At 39.0% G+C, this 15860-nt stretch overlaps 1 protein-coding gene across 7 annotated transcripts in view; it reads left to right on the forward strand.

Annotated features, from left to right (window-relative positions):
• The window catches only part of TTC27 (tetratricopeptide repeat domain 27), a 98038-nt gene that overhangs the window by 19345 nt on the left and 62833 nt on the right, over positions 1 to 15860 (forward strand). For 6 of the 7 annotated variants that reach the window (XR_002830618.1, XM_023758619.1, XM_006094358.3 and 3 more), the window contains 4 exons: positions 1922 to 2086; positions 4094 to 4227; positions 9029 to 9141; positions 10188 to 10254. Coding sequence is in view for 6 of the 7 variants with exons in the window: in XM_023758619.1 (XP_023614387.1) it covers positions 1922 to 2086; positions 4094 to 4227; positions 9029 to 9141; positions 10188 to 10254 (479 nt within the window). In the remaining variant the exon portion in view is untranslated. The remainder of the gene's footprint in view (positions 1 to 1921; positions 2087 to 4093; positions 4228 to 9028; positions 9142 to 10187; positions 10255 to 15860) is intronic. The other variant, XM_023758617.1, reaches the window with a different exon arrangement.

The raw sequence follows: 15860 nt of genomic DNA on the forward strand, positions 1-15860 counted from the left end.
TCAAGGCTTCCCTCCTCCCTCCCTCCCTCCCTCCCTCCCTCTCCTAAGCTTCAAGGGTCCTTTTTTTTGCCTGGGTAACTCATTTCCTGAGCCTGTTCCTTCTACAGCTCACTTCTTCTACCTCTGTGTCTTTCTAAATAAACTTTCTCTTATAGTTTGAAAAAAAAAATTAACTTTGCGAAATGTTTCTATGTTTGACTGATACTTGTACCTTCTCTTCTTAAACTGAAAGTCTTGTTCCTAACAATGATAACATAATTACTTGCTTTTTTCTACATATTAAATATTTTAATGGGGAAAGAATAGTCTTTTCAACAAATGGTGTTGGGGCTCCTGGGTAATTACATGCACAAGAATAAAATTGGACCTTACATCATATACAAAAAGTTAAATCAAAATGGGTCAGATACCTGAATATAAGAGCTCAAACTATAAAACTTTCAGGAGAAAATATAGGGGTAAATCTTCATGACGTCAGATTTGGCAGTGGATTCTTAGATACCACATCAAAAGCTTGAGTAATGCCCTGGCTGGTTTGGCTCAGTGGATAGAATGTTGACCTGTGGACTGAAGGGTCCCAGGTCAAGGGCACATGCCTGGGTTGTGGGCTCGATCCCCAGTAGGGGCATGCAGGAGGCAGCCAGTCAATTATTCTTTCTCATCATTGATGTTTCTATATCTCTCTCTCCCTCTCTGAAATCAATAAAAATATATTTTTAAAAAAGCTTTAGTAACAAAAGAAAAAAATAATTTAGACTTTTTTTTTTAACTTTAAAGGGTGATGGCTATAGACTTCTTTAAAATTAAAAAAAGCTTTTCTTTTGAATGATACGATCAAGAAAGTGAAAAGACAACTCACAGGATAGGAGGAAATATTTGCAAATGATATATCTGATAAGGGACTTCTCTATAATACAGGGTGGGGAAGAGGTAATTTTACAGTTGTTTCTTCTGTTTCTTCTCGTTTAGGAACATTCTGCTCTTTTTCAGTAGGATCATCTCCATGTGGCAGGGAGAGCTCATGTACAGGTTAAGCCACCCATAAGCTCTGTAAATTCTACACCACATCTTGGGAGCTTCGTTCACTTGGATGTGCTCAATTACCAGAGAAGCTACATCCAAACCCTTAATTCAACATTACTCTTTGCATTTTCAAGCATGTGCAGCAAAAATTCAGCACTCTTTTTGGGTCACCATCCTATGTCCAGCCCCACTGTTTGGCCTGGGCATACCCACCAGCTCCACCAGTGTAAGGACAGAATGGCACACATTGCTTCTGTAAAGGGACATCCTTCAGCTATTTGGTGGCTTTTTGGATATACATACCCTGAAGGAAGGCACTGGTCAGTTTCATGAGTGTTCTTAAAGTGAACATGAACATTTGAACCTCTTGATTTGCATGATTTTGTGGGGTTTTCTGGGTCAAAGGAGTACTGGACCATTTTCAGAGGTCACGTCAGGCTGCTTTGGGAAGAGCTCTCCCTTTCTTCTAAGGGAGAAATTCTACATTCTTCATGAGGAAATTGTAAGCTGATCTCTTCATCACACTTTTTGTATTGTTTAGCTCTTCATAGATTCATTTGTACTTGGTATCAACACCTTGTGTTGTCATTTTTTTTAAATAGCAAGATGCAGACAAGCACTCTAAAACAAGAAAGAGCAGGCTATGAATCGTATCTTCTAGGATTGTTTGGAGTAAAGGAGGTAACGTATGTAGTGTCTTTAGCTTTCTGCTTGGAACATACAAGTACTCAGCAAATTTTAGCTGTGAACTATTATATGAATTCCTTATCTTCCAGATTTAAAATTCTTTAAGAGCAGGGCTAATGTAATATATACTTCACATATTATGGACTCAACATTTTACTCAATATAATTTTATTCTCATCATAGTTTTTCATGTTTATCTTTTGTCTTGTAGTGATGAAGCTAGAACATCTGTTTGAAGATGATTCAGGTCGATATTTGGCTATTCAGTTCCATCTGGAATGTGCATATATATTTTTATATTATTATGAATATAAAAAAGCAAAAGATCAGTTCAGCATTGCTAAAGACATCAGCAAATTACAAATTGATTTGACAGGTAAGACTTTTTTGTGGCTAATTGATTAATTTTTTTGATAAAACTAATATATACATTGGCAATTTGGCTATATTGTTTGGTTGTATTTGATTTTCTATGTCCTTTGCTTTTTACAAAAATGGATTTTAAAGATTTTATTTTAAAAATTTATAGTTTTACAACAAACTTGAAATTATGTATATTTTTTATTCCTGAAGATGCCCATGTATTTCCTAATCTAGTTAGACACATGCTAGTAGTATAGAAGCCAGGCAGGACACAAAGGAACTTTCAACTCCTCCCTCCTGATTCCCAAGTTTGGTTTGGCCTTCCTACATTGCCCTTCCTTGTAAATGCCCATCTATGGTTTCTATCCTGCTTTTTTTTGTATTCCTTAAGACCGAATTTTTGACTGTTGATTAGGTGTTTATTCAGTGCCTTACAACACTATCTGGCATAGAGTAGGCACTCAATAAACATTTGCTGAGTGAATAAGTAAATTACAGAATTTCTCCTAAAACCTCTGTGTTTCTTCTGAATACCAAATAAGAAACATTGGTTTCTTTTTATGTATCGCTCTGTCCCTAGTGTCTTACAATGTAATTGGCATTCAGTACAGTATTGAATACAGTAATGGCAGTCAGACATCATCACTGGACACACTATATATACCTGTTGAACTTGGGCTCAGCATACCTGACAGTGACTCCCAATCTGTGAGTATTGAAATGATTGAACTGATTATGTCCTCCGTAGGCTGGGTCTAGATTATCTCTAAGGTCCATTCTTAGCCTCCAAACTCTGTATTTCTTATTGAGCTACATAATAAAATCTTTTATGTATATTATGAGTTAAATATGACTTTGTGGCCTGTTTAGGATCCTAGCCATCTTTTATCACTGTTTGTGTAGGGAAAATTATTAAATATCCAGTTTACAATTTTTGGAACAATGGCCGTGTGCAAGTTGAAGTCTTGTCTGTGTTTGAAAATATAGTTATATGTAATATAACTTGTGAGGTTAGTTTCAGAGGTTATGATTTTGAATATTGTGGATTTAGGAGACTTTTTTTGGACCACTTGAAAAATAGCATAGTGCCTTGTATGGTCACTTAACTGTTGATGTATTTACTGCCTAGTGTTCACAATTTTTTCCAAGTTAAGAGTGATGAACTTAAAAGTACAAATGTGGTACTCACAAATATAAAAGGAGATTCAGATTATTTTTTCTATTCAGCTATAACCTTACTATAAATATTGTAAGCTGTGTTAGACCATCTCAGTAGCAGTTTTTAGTGTAACATGTTTAAAAGGTATAACTTAGAGCCAGACTCATAGCAGAATAAAGTCCAGACTTCTTAGACTGGCCTTGGTTATCAAGGATCTTTGTAATCTGACTCTTACCAGGAAATGGATGTGAGAACTTTTGCTTCTCTTAAAGCTATTCTGCAGCAAGTTAGTTCAGTTACAAAATGAAAAAAGATTTGATGTCACCTGAAGCCAGATAGAAAGACTGGGATTTAGAATCTGAAAACCTGGCTTTAAGCTCTGGCTCTGATACTGAGCAAGTGACTGTATCTCAGAACCTCCATGTTTTCATCTGTCATATGGAGATGATAACTTTTCTTCTCCCTACGGCACGTAATGAGTTACTCTTTTGAGGATGTTGATAGTATGATGTGGAATCTATTGGCAGAAATCCTGGGTTTGAATTCTGGCCCCATTGCTTATTGGCTTTATAACTTTACTAGAGGCCCGATGCACGAAATTCGTGCAAGGAGCTCGGCCCTTGCAGCCCCAGCTTCGTCCGGAAGGTCATCTGGATGGTCGTTCTGCCATCCGGTCTAATTAGTATATTAGCTCTTTATTATATAGGGTAAGTCATTTAAAATCATCACTGAAACTTAGGTTTCTCCTTGTGAAATGGAGAAACACTTTATAAACTCTAAAGCACTCTGAAAATTGCTCTTTATGATTGAACAGTAGGTCTGATCGACAAATCAATGAATATAATTTTATATTTTTTTCAGGTGCTTTGGGCAAAAGGACTCGGTTCCAGGAAAATTATGTGGCGCAGCTTATTCTAGATGTAAGAAGGGAAGGGGATGCATTTTCAAATGGAGAATTCAGTCCAGCCCCGACTCCTCAGGAACATTTGACTAAGGTGAGGAGGATCCTGAGTTATTTAATATATTTAAAAAGTATATATATACACATATACATGTATATATGTGTTTTATTGATTTTTAGAGAGAAGGATGGAGAGATAGAAACATCGTTGAGAGAGAATCATTGATTGGCTGCCTCCTGCAAGCCCCCAACTGGGAATGGAGCATGCAACCAGGGCATGTGCCCTGATCGGGATTTAAACCATGACTTCCTGGTTCATAGGTCGATGTTCAACCACAGAGCCACGCCGGTTGGGCTAAACTTTTCTTATTGAATTTATTGCGGTGACACTGGTTAATAAAATTATATAGGTTTCAGGTATACAGTGCTACTGTACATCATCTGTATATTGTATTGTGTTTACCAACACAATAAGTCAGGTCTCCTTCCATCACCATTTATCCCCCTTGTACCCTCCTCCACTTCCCCCACCTCCCTTTCCCTCTGAACCATCATACTGTTGTCTGTGTCCATAAGTCTTTCTTTTTTTCTTTGCTTAATCTTTTAAATGTGGCATTTAGAAAACTTAAAACTTACATATGTAGCTCCCTTTTAAAAATTATGAAAGGCCTGTGTTGAAAATGGATGGCCACCAGGGTGTGCTGTGCACCTGCCAGCCTGCCCTTTGAAGGGTGCTAGTCCTGAGGAAGAGGCATTGTTTCCGTGGAAACTAAGCAGCAGCCCAATTTCTGTGTTTCTCTCATCAATGGTGCTTGAAGGTTGCAGTGCTGTTTCTTGAAATCTTGTAGATAGAGCTGGGCCTATAGTTAGGATGAACCTGAGAATAAACAAGGAAAGCTGTTCTTTTGGGCTGTGATGTGGGCAGAGGACTGTTTACCAATTAAGAGATTACCAGTTAAGAGGTTGACCTAGTCACAGATAGTTTTCAGCTTTCTATGGGGTTCTGCCCAGCCCCACTGAATTTCTAAACTCTTCCTAGTTTTAGCTACTTTTATTGAATTACTAGGGGCCCAGTGCATGAATTCGTGCATCTTGAAAGGAACTGTGGGCCGAGAGGCTGTGGTAGGCACAAGGGTGGGTCTCGGCCCATCCTCCGTGCCCCTGCCCGGCCCCTTCCACCATGGCCCCTGGTCCCCTGTCTGCTGGCAGCCCTGCTCCCACTGCCGCTGCTCCCACACGCTGATGGCACTGGCCCTGCTCCCACCCACTGACGACACTGAGTGATTGGGGCCGGCGCCAGCAGCAGGTGTGAGTGGGGCTGGCACTGTCAGCAGGTGCGAGTGGCGGCTGCTGCCCCAGTGGCCCCCTCAGGAGCAGGGGGAGGTGGAGAAGCCCTCAGGGGTGATCAGGGCGGGCAGCTGCTGCTCACACCTGCTGATAGAGTCGAGTGATCGGGACCGGCGCCGGGCACTGGCAGCAGGTGCGAGCGGCAGCTCCGGTGCTGGCTACGGGTGTGAGCAGGGCCGGTGCTGGCAGTGGATGTGAGCAGCGGCTCCAGCGCCAGCAGTGGGTGTGAGTGGGGCCGGCACCGCAGGTGCGAGTGCCAGGCAGGACCGTGGCGCGGGAGCAAAGAATTTTCAGTAACCACCAGAGGCTCGCCCCGATGACAGTGACCGGCACCCCACCTTGGTCTGGCACCGACACTCACCTGCTCCACCATCCCGCCGTGGCCAACGCCCGCCATGTTCCACACACACTCCCTGGTGGTCAGCGCACATCATAACGACTGGTTGTTTGGTTGTTCTGGTTCCGCTGTTTGGTCTATTTGCATATTAGCCTTTTATTATATAGGATTAGAAAAACAATTTAAATCAAATTTGTTGAGGAAATATTTACATAAAATAATATATACCTATTTTAAATGTTCAGTTTTGGTGAGTTCTGATAAATAGAGACACATGTAACCACCACCGTAATAAAAATATAGAACCATTTCCATCATGCCAGAAAGTCCACACATATTCCTGCAATCACTTTCCCTTCCACTGATCTGTTTTCTGTCACAGACTAGGGCTGTTTTTCTAGAATTTCAAATAAATAGAATCAGACACTGTGGCTCTTGTGTCTGGTTTCTTTCACTTAGTATAATGTTTGAGAGTCACTGATATTTTGATAGCAGTGGTTAGCTCCTGTTTATTGCTCAGTTGATACTACAATGTGCTTATCCATTCCCCTGTTGGTAGACCATTGAGCTGTTTCTAGTTTTTGGCTATAAGGAATAAAACTGCTTGGAAGATTTGTGTGTAAGTCTTTGTGTGAACATATCTTTTTAATTCTCATGGGTAAATATCTAGGAATGGAATGACTAGGTTATGTGGTAAATATATTTTTAACTTGGTGAAAAACTGCCAAATTGTTTTCCAAAATGCTATCATTTTATATTCCCACCCTCAAAGTTTCAAGGCACCAGTTGCTCTACATCCTTACCAATGCTTGGTAATTTTTGCCATTCTTCTGAGTGTGTGTATCACATTTTGATTTTACTATTTTTTGATAATTAATTAAAAACAATTATGTTGAAATATTACTGACATAGTAAAAATTAACCCATTTTAATTGTATAGTTTGATGGGGTTTGACAAATATATCTTCTGTATATATAAAAGGCTAAGCGAATGGCCAATAGGTATGACGCGCAGTGACCACCAGGGAGGCAGACTTTCAATGTAGGAGCTGCCGAGCTGCGGTGACTTGGCAGCGGTGGTTCTCGAGTGACGCACCCCACAACCAGAGAGGAGGGAGCCCAATTTCTCGCGGGGCCACACGATTCCACCTCCGGCTGTGGGTTATGTTGTTGCTGGGGTACTGTCGGCCCCAAATCTGGTTTACTGCACACTTGCGTTTGCGTTCCACACCCTGTACGGCAGCAACTTTGCAGAGTGCCCTCTCACACTCCAGGACCCTTCGAGGGATGTCAGAGAGCGGGTTTTGGCCCGATCCCCACAGGCCAGGTTGAGGGACCCTACAAATGCCTTTGAGCTGTGGCGCCGCCACAGATGCTGCCGGCCTGGGAGGGACTGTGGGAGGTTGGCTCCAGGGCGTGTCCAGCTCATTTCGCCCATTCCCACCCCGTCGGCCACCTTCTAATTAATTTCCTTTCAGTGTGCACAAATCCGTGCACAGGGTCATGGATTAGTATGTGTGTGTGTGTGTATATATGTGTGTGTATATATATATATATATATATATATATACCACCCCCCACATACACACAACCATTACAGTCAAGATGTGTTTCACCACCCTAAAAGTTCTATCACGCCCTTTTCAGTTAATCCCCCATACCTCTGTCCCTAAACAATCATTGATCTGCCTTCAATGACTACAGATAGTTTGGCTTTTCTAGAATTTCATATGGAATCATACAGTATGTACTCTTTTGTATTTGGTCACTTGCTTAGCATGTTGTTTTTGAAACTTATTCATGTGGTTGTGTGTGTCGTTAGTTTCTTATATTGCTGATTAGAATTGCATTGATGGACATATGTATATTTAAAAATATTATCTATTGACAGACATTTGAATTGTTTCCAGTTTGGAGCTATTACAGATAAAATTGCTGTTAACATTTAAATGCATGTGTTTGTGAGGACATATATTTTCATTTCTCATGGGGAACTATTTAGGAGCGGAATGGATAGTTTACATGGTAAATAAATGCATGTTTATTATAAAAAATTGGCAAACTGTTTTCTGTGGTGGTACCATTTTAAGAAAGTTCTAGATCTTTGTTGACATTTAGAATTGTCAGTCTTTTAAATTTTATCCATTCTAATATGTGTGTACTAGTAGTTCATTCTGATTTTAATTAGTATTTCCATGTTGACTACTTTGTTCAGGATATTCTTGTGTGCATGTTGACTATTGGTATATCTTCTCTTACGAAGCATTTATACAAATCTTTTGTCCATTTTTATATCGGGTTATCTTCTTATTTCTGGTTGTAAGACTTCATATTCTACACACAAGCCCCTTTTCAGATATTTCTTTTGTGAATATATTCTCTGAGTCTTTGGCTTGGCTTTTCATTTTCTTAACAGTGTTTTCAAAGAGCAGAAGTTTTTAATTTGATGATGTCCAACATATTAAGTTTTTCTCCGATAGTTCAGGTTTTTTTTATGTCTGCCTACCCCATTGTTGCAAAACTTTTCTCCTAGGATTTCTTTTAGAAGTTTTTTACTGTTAGCTTCTACTTTAAGGTCTGTGATCAATTTTTGTTTAATTTTTGTATAGGGTATGAGATAGAGGTGAGGGTCTTTTTTTTTTTTTTCTGAAGGTATATCCAGTTGTTCCAGTCATTTATTGAAAAGACTTTCCTTGATTAAATCACCTGTGTACTTTGTTGAAAATCAACTGACCATATAATGTGGACCTAAAATTTTAGACTCTATTCTATTCCATTCAGATATATGTCTGTCTTTATTCCAGTACCACACTGTCCTGGCTTTGTAGTCATTCTTAAAATCAAGTATTCTATCAAGTCCTCTAGATCTTCAGATTTTATTTTTTCAAACTGTTTTCCATTCCAGAGCCTGCTGAGCAATAGAGTTGGGAGTTGATGTTTTAGTTTATAGTGTAGAGGCAGAGTAGGAAGAGTACAGTAGGCTCAAGCAATGATAACTGTTATTCTCTATTGATATTGTCAATGTATTCCTGAGGTATAGGTGGCCTGTCCTCTATTTCTACACAGTAAGTTGTCCTCAAATAAGTGTTTCAAGAGAAAGCCTGTTAACCAGAGGTAGACATTGTATAATTTTAAACAAGGTATTTTATCCTTCCCTAGCAATCAATTGCATACAGTTTTGGTCTAAGTATTTTCTTTTGTATTCCACCAGAATCTTGAGCTGAATGATGATACTGTTCTAAATGAGATAAAGTTAGCAGATAGTGAACAGTATCAGATGCCCAACCTGTGTGCTGAAGAGCTGGCTGTTATCCTTGGAATCTGGTAAGTTAATGACTTGCTTGGCTACATTGAACACCTTGCATGTGGGTTCTCTTGTGTTGGGGAAATCTTTATTCAGGAGGTCCCAAGAGTTCTGGGTGAAGAGGGAATCTTGTAATGCTGCTCAAGATCCAGAATAATTGGGTAACCAATCAAAAGGTTAGAGATTAGAGACCTCAGGAATCTCCTGGGAGTTGGTATTCTCATCCTTCTCCTCCCTTCATAAGCAGAATTTCTTTGGTTAGCTTTAGCTAGAAATAGACTCTTAATAAAATATTTAGCATAGGTGAGAATGAGTATTTTGAACTCTGGGGATATTTTTATCTCAAAAGGTAGACTTATTTTTGAATACTGTAGAACCTTATGTGTGGTGGAAATAGTTTTTTCTTTCATTCTTATATTTTTTTCTATTTTGAAGTAATTTCACATTTGGAAAAAAGTTGCCAGGGCAAGGCATTGCAAAGAATTTAAGAAAATCATCTTCAAACATGATACTCTATCACTGGAGTACTTTAGTGTGTGATTCCTGCAAGCAAGCGTACTTTTTTCCATTGTCACAATACAGTTCTCAAAATCAGGAAAATAACATTCATATTTACTCTCCTTTAATACTCAGATTCCATTCAAGTTTGCCAGGGTCCCAGGAGCCTCGTCTGTGGCATGGGAGCCTGTCTAGATGTGCGTTGCAGTTAGTTGTTATCTCCTTAGTTTCGGCCAATCTGGAACAGTTGCTCAGTTTTGCTTGGCTTTCATGATATTAACACTTTTGAAACTTAAAAGCCACTTATTTTGTAGACGTTCCCCTGGTTCCTTTTTTTCCTAGTAAAATAAATTAGGTTGACATTTAGTACACTAAGCACATTTGTCAGTATTTTACTACTTTCTGTATTTACCTTTGGCAAACTCCTATCTGCATTTGTATATAATGTAGTAATATTAAAATATGTGCTTTCAAATATATGAAATAAGTTTACTTTGTCTTTCAAAAATTATATTTCATTAGACGCAACATGCATTTTAGGAGTAATTTATCTTTTTTTAATTTAAAGCACAAATATGCAAAAGAATAACCCAGGGCATAAGTTAACTGAAGAGGAGTTGCTGGCATTTACATCGGTGAGTAATGTCTTCCTTCTTTCCATTTTCTTTTCTTATAGATTGTTTTGCCTCTGGTACATTCTTGCCTCAAATTGCTCACCTTGGGACACTGCCACTTAAGGAAATTAAGGGAACAAAAACTCATCATTTTAGTTTCCAAACTGCACCTATCTTACTGCTGATTTAAACATAAGTATTTTTCTTTGTGCTTGCTTGGCTTTGAGGGCAGTGACCAAATATTTCTTGTTCATTTTTGTTCCCAGAGCATTACACAGAATAGGTGCTCAATAAATATTGAAATAGGTGCGCAATGTTGAATGAATGAATGAAGTGACAGAGCAAAAGTTTGAATTTTCACTCCAAAGCCTACCTAGTATACAGCTCTGTTGTAAAAGCCAGGGTATTGCCTACCTGGGTGTGATGAGTAGAGGATTTCAGGGAGCTAGGAGCCAAACCCAGGAGAGCATGGGCTATAGAGGCTGGGGAGGGAGGTGGTGTCGAGCATGAGGGGTGCTTGCCAGCATTCAACAGTGTAGAGGGTCAGGAGAAAAGGCTGTGGGCTTTGATAATTGGAGTGCATTACTTATCTCTAAGGACAGTTTCAGTGGACTATCTGGGTAGTCATTCTAGAGAATTAAGGAGGGAATGGGGTATGAGAAAACAAAGTTGATAAAGACCACAGTTGGAGAAAATGGCAGTGAAAAGGAAAGAGTAATAGATGTTTGAGGATTTGAGATCAAAGAAAACTTTTCAAGAAGGGAAAGATCACAGATGAAAGGGTCACTCAGTATCCTTTTAGCTTTAGGGAGAGAAAGAGGATACGCACATCTTTAATGAACACAAGACGCTTAAGATACATAATTTTTTTTCAAAGACATTTTTATATCATGGTTGAGACTCATGCTAGAATTCTAATGTTTTATTCCTTTAGTTATTTTTCAGATAAGGCAAAAATAAAGTATTTTATCTGATAGAAAGAAAAGCTCGCTTACTTTGTACTGTAATATAAATTTTGCAAGTGACTGTTTTCTACATATTGCTTTGGAACTGGTTGGATGTTAATCCTTTGAGTCCTCGGGGTGCCCTTTTTATTTTCCCACTTATTAGAAATCTTTGGTGTTTATCATTATAGCATGTCTGTGTTTAGATTACTATGTAAAAATCTCCTTATTTACTTGTTACATATGCTATCAGGAATTTGACAAGTAAAGTGTTACAAACATTTTTAAAAAGATACATTAAAATTATTATGCACTTCCCATCTATTTATGCAGCTAATATCTATTGAAAACTTGATATGTACTAGGTATTGTGCTGGTCATCAGGGATTCAGCAGTGGACAGTCTTCTAGGAGTTTACATCAATTTATATTCTTGAGGGGGAAATACACAGTAGACAAAGAGAGAAATACATACTTAATAGAAGTGCACAGGAGAAATATAAAGCAGGGTAAGGGGATAAAAATGGGACCTGGATGGTAGTGTTAGACAAGGTGGTGGGGAAGGTCTCAGTGAGAAGATGCTGTTGAACCTCACGTCAGCATGAAGTGAGGCCCAGGGCAGGATGCGGGGCTCTGGAATGGTGCTGAGCTTGAGTCAGTGTAAGGCAGCTTGAGTCAGTGTAAGGCAGTGTAAGGAGTCAGAGCTGGAGGGGGACAAGTGTTGATAAATGATGACTAGGACTCTTGGGTTTCTTCTGATGACCGAGGTAAACAGGATGTAGCATATGATAGAAAGTGTTCCTGCTGGCCTCTCTTGGGGAGGATGGTCGGTAGCAACATCCTCTCGGGTCTGGTCTCATAAGCAGTTTATTGTGGAACATATACCATCCATAGTTATCCTGAAAAGACATTAAAATACTCTATTTCCATTCAAACATTTAATTTTCTTTTTAGCTTTTCTTGGGGTGGGAGTATATTTCTTCTCTTTTAAACCTTTCTTTTTCTACTTCTTTTGTGATTCTCTATTATTATAATATTTTATTTCTTTTCCCATTGTTCCTCTAAATTGTGAGGTGCTTCTGAAGATAACTGTTGGGGTCCAGCCCCAGTAGGTCCAGGGGTTCCCAAAGGTGTGGACGGAGTCGGTGAAGAAGGAATGACACAGAGACAGCAGTATTCAGATGATCAGCATAGCCAGGCTCTCTAGCCAGGTTCTCCAGCCAGGTTCTCCAGCCAGGTTCTGTCTTTATTGTCCTGTTACATCTGTATTTATACCAGTTGATTTTAATCCTATCCATTCTATTCCAAAGGTTAGGGCGTTTGTTAATCTAGTTCTGTTGAGTTTAATCCTGTCTAGGTTAATCTCTGTGTTCCATTATAAGGGCTATTCCAAGGTCACTGCTCTACTGATAAGCTACAAGGAAGTGACTGAAGGAGATTATCCTACCCAGTAAAGGTTATGTCCTCCCAGCCTCGCTGCTTGCCTTCCCTGGGACTGCCCTGTGTCGGTGAGTCTCCAGGGGTATAGGCTTTGGTGCTTTCCCTGGTGGGCAGACCCCTGGGGATGTGGGCCCAACAAGTCCCAAATTTATTGCCAACAGTCTTAGTCCAAGTTCTTCATAAGTAGTACATGGTATTTCTGTAACACTTGGGGGTTTCACTGATTTATTCTCTTCCTTAGTCCTGTTAATCCCTAACTCCAGGGAAAAAATCCCCACCTGGGGAAACAACCTTTCTCGGAGAGGTGACCTTGGTTAAAACACATAGCGCTAAGAAGGGGAGCAAACATATTAAGAACAGTATGCCATATACGCCAGGTCCCTTGAAACATATGCTGTGCAGATGTTTCTTCCCTGCAGCAACTGTGTCAAGCAGCAAGGGTGGACCGGCTTCCGGCAGATAACTTCTGATGCTCATTAACTCATCCTTCCTGGCTTACAGTGAAGGTCAAGGTCATCAATTCAAGTTTCATACTATTCCCTTAAGGGTTTTGTAACACACACACACACACACACACACACACACACACACACACACATATATATTTTGCTCTCCTCCTCGAGGTCATTTCCAAATCAGAACTGACCCAAGGACTGATTTCCTTTTGGAGGAAAGCTATTTGATCACAGTGCTTCCTAGTGCTAGGCCTAAAGAGGTGAGTGTGTGAATCCCAGGTAAATCTTTAATTGGTAAGAAGTAGGGCAAGGAACTTATGTGTGAGGAGAGCTTTTAGGAGCCCATATGTACTTTGGGCTCTATACCACCTCATTCTTTTTTTAATCCCAAAGAAAGTACACAGAATACAGCAGAAAAACCCTCATCAGCCCTTGTCAACTCTTCCTTCATCTATCAGTACTTCCTCTTATCCCTGCTTTGTACATGATACTGCACTGGATAATACTGAATTAGAAGTGGCTCCTGGTATTAATGAAGAGTTTCATTGACATTGATATCTTATATAACTACATATCTTTATATAAATATCTTTTGTTTGTAATCTATTATTTATGACTCCAAAAGAGTATTTGAGGTACGAGGGAACTCTTTTAGGTGCTACCCCACTTCTGAACTCGTAAACTTTTGTCTGTGCTTTTCTTTGAGCAAGAATCATCTTTGGGCTTACATTATAATTACTTATGTATATGTTCTATCTTCCCCATAAGACTATAAACTCCCAGTTTTAGTGGCTGGGTTCTATTCTTCTCTGGGTCTTCTACAAGGCCTGGAACTATGCTTTAAGGCTTTACTCATAGTTGTTACTCAATAAATGTATGGAGAATAAGAGAATGAATGAAATACAGGTTGGGGCTAAAGTGCAGGAGCCTGAAACTCAGGCATGTACCCTGACAGGGAATGGAACTGGCAACCTTTTGGTGCATGGGACGATGCCCAACCAGCTGAGCCACACCGGCCAGACTAAAGGAATAGGATTTTTAAGTGGATAAGACCTGTTTGGAATTGGCCATAGATGTGGAAGAGAAGGGGACAGAGAGGAAAGAAGTAGCATCCCCTTTCTTGCTGGGCAGCCATTACCCGCTCTGTAGCAGTGTTGGCGGCCTGGGACTGGGGTTGTGAACTACTGAGATTATGAGGTGTCTTCTTTTGCTGATAGAAGAGCAAGTACAACAGAAGTCTTAATACTCCCACCAGACACTTTTGTAAACATTAGAGGGACAGGACATCGTTATTGGACATTTGGTAAATATTTATTGAATAAACAAATGAATGGCTTATTGGTCCTGAATTTCATTCAATTTTAATGAGCTGTCCTAAAGTTTAATACAATGATTTCATTCAATTTTAATGAACTGTCCTAAAGTTTATTACAATGTAATCTCTTTTTTGGAGAAGTTTTTGCCAATGTTTTCATGTTGCTGCAGCATGTTGAAATATATGTGAGATGTGTTGGGAAAATGTTTTAATTCAGCAGTGTCAGAAGTTTGTCTTAAAAGGAGTACTTTATTTTTTTTTAGTTGTCATTATGTAGTGCTATTCCTGAGATATATCCGCACGTTTCAGGAAAACTGAATGAGTCATAGTAAAAATAACCCAATCTGTATTAGAGAGCCTTTATGTCGTATCGGCTTGATAATTTAAAATTAGCTGTTATCTACGTTATTTCCTTTCAGATGAGCCAAGTCAGTTACATTCAGTAATGCTTTTAATTTCCTCTCATTGTTGAAAATGGGAACAATTTTGTTAATTCAGACAGGTGTTTCAGTTTTAATTGGCAAAAGTTTTGCTTAAGTGTGAATTGATATTGGCAGCCTGCCCTCTGACTGTCTGCCCAAAACCCCGAGGTCACTGGAAATGAAAAAAGGAAAAAGAAAGATCTTTGGAAGTTACACATTACCTTCTGTGTATTTTCTCTTTCTGCTATTAATTTTAAACCTATTAATAAATACTTATGAACATAAAATAGTTTGCTAACCACTTTTACAGATTTAAATGATCACCTATTTTTTTTCTAGAGCATAGTCATTTCTTAATTTTAATTTTTTAAGGTAGGTGATATAACTTTGTAGGATAGTCACAACACTTCCGATAGTTTGTGTTAGCATTACATGATGACATGTTCCGTATTAAGTGGCATAGTTCAGAATTTTGATTTTCTTTGTTGTTTGAATGCTTGTCTTCCAAAATGTTACTCTGTATTTAAATTTAATAGGCATTTATTGATAATGATCCTCAGCAATTGACTGAGCAAGTAGACAAAGACAATGAGTAAATACATAGATAATTTGGACAATACTACCAGCCAGCTTGACCTAGTTGGTATTTATAGAATAGTGCACTCATAATACAGTCATCCCTAGGTGTCTGCCAGGGATTGGTTCCAGGGTCCTCCATGGATACCAAAATCTGCAGATGCTCAAGCCCTTTATGTAAAATAAAATAGTATTTTTATATAACTTACACACATCATCTTGTATACTTTAAATCATCTCCAGATTACTTATAATACCTGATAGAATATAAATGCTGTGGAAGTAGTTATTATACAGTATTGTTTAGGGAATAATGACAAGAAAAGTAAGTCTGTAAATGTTCAGTATAGACACAACCCTCATAGACGTAACTACATGTTAGAAGTCAGCAACAACATAACATTTTTTAAAGAATATTTTCAGTTCATGATGGGTTGAATCCACAGATGTGGAATCCCTAGTTATGGAGAGCCAGT

This window comes from Myotis lucifugus, unplaced genomic scaffold (genome assembly GCF_000147115.1).
Source record: "Myotis lucifugus unplaced genomic scaffold, Myoluc2.0 scaffold_134, whole genome shotgun sequence".
In the NCBI taxonomy this organism is placed as follows: Eukaryota; Metazoa; Chordata; class Mammalia; order Chiroptera; family Vespertilionidae; genus Myotis; species Myotis lucifugus.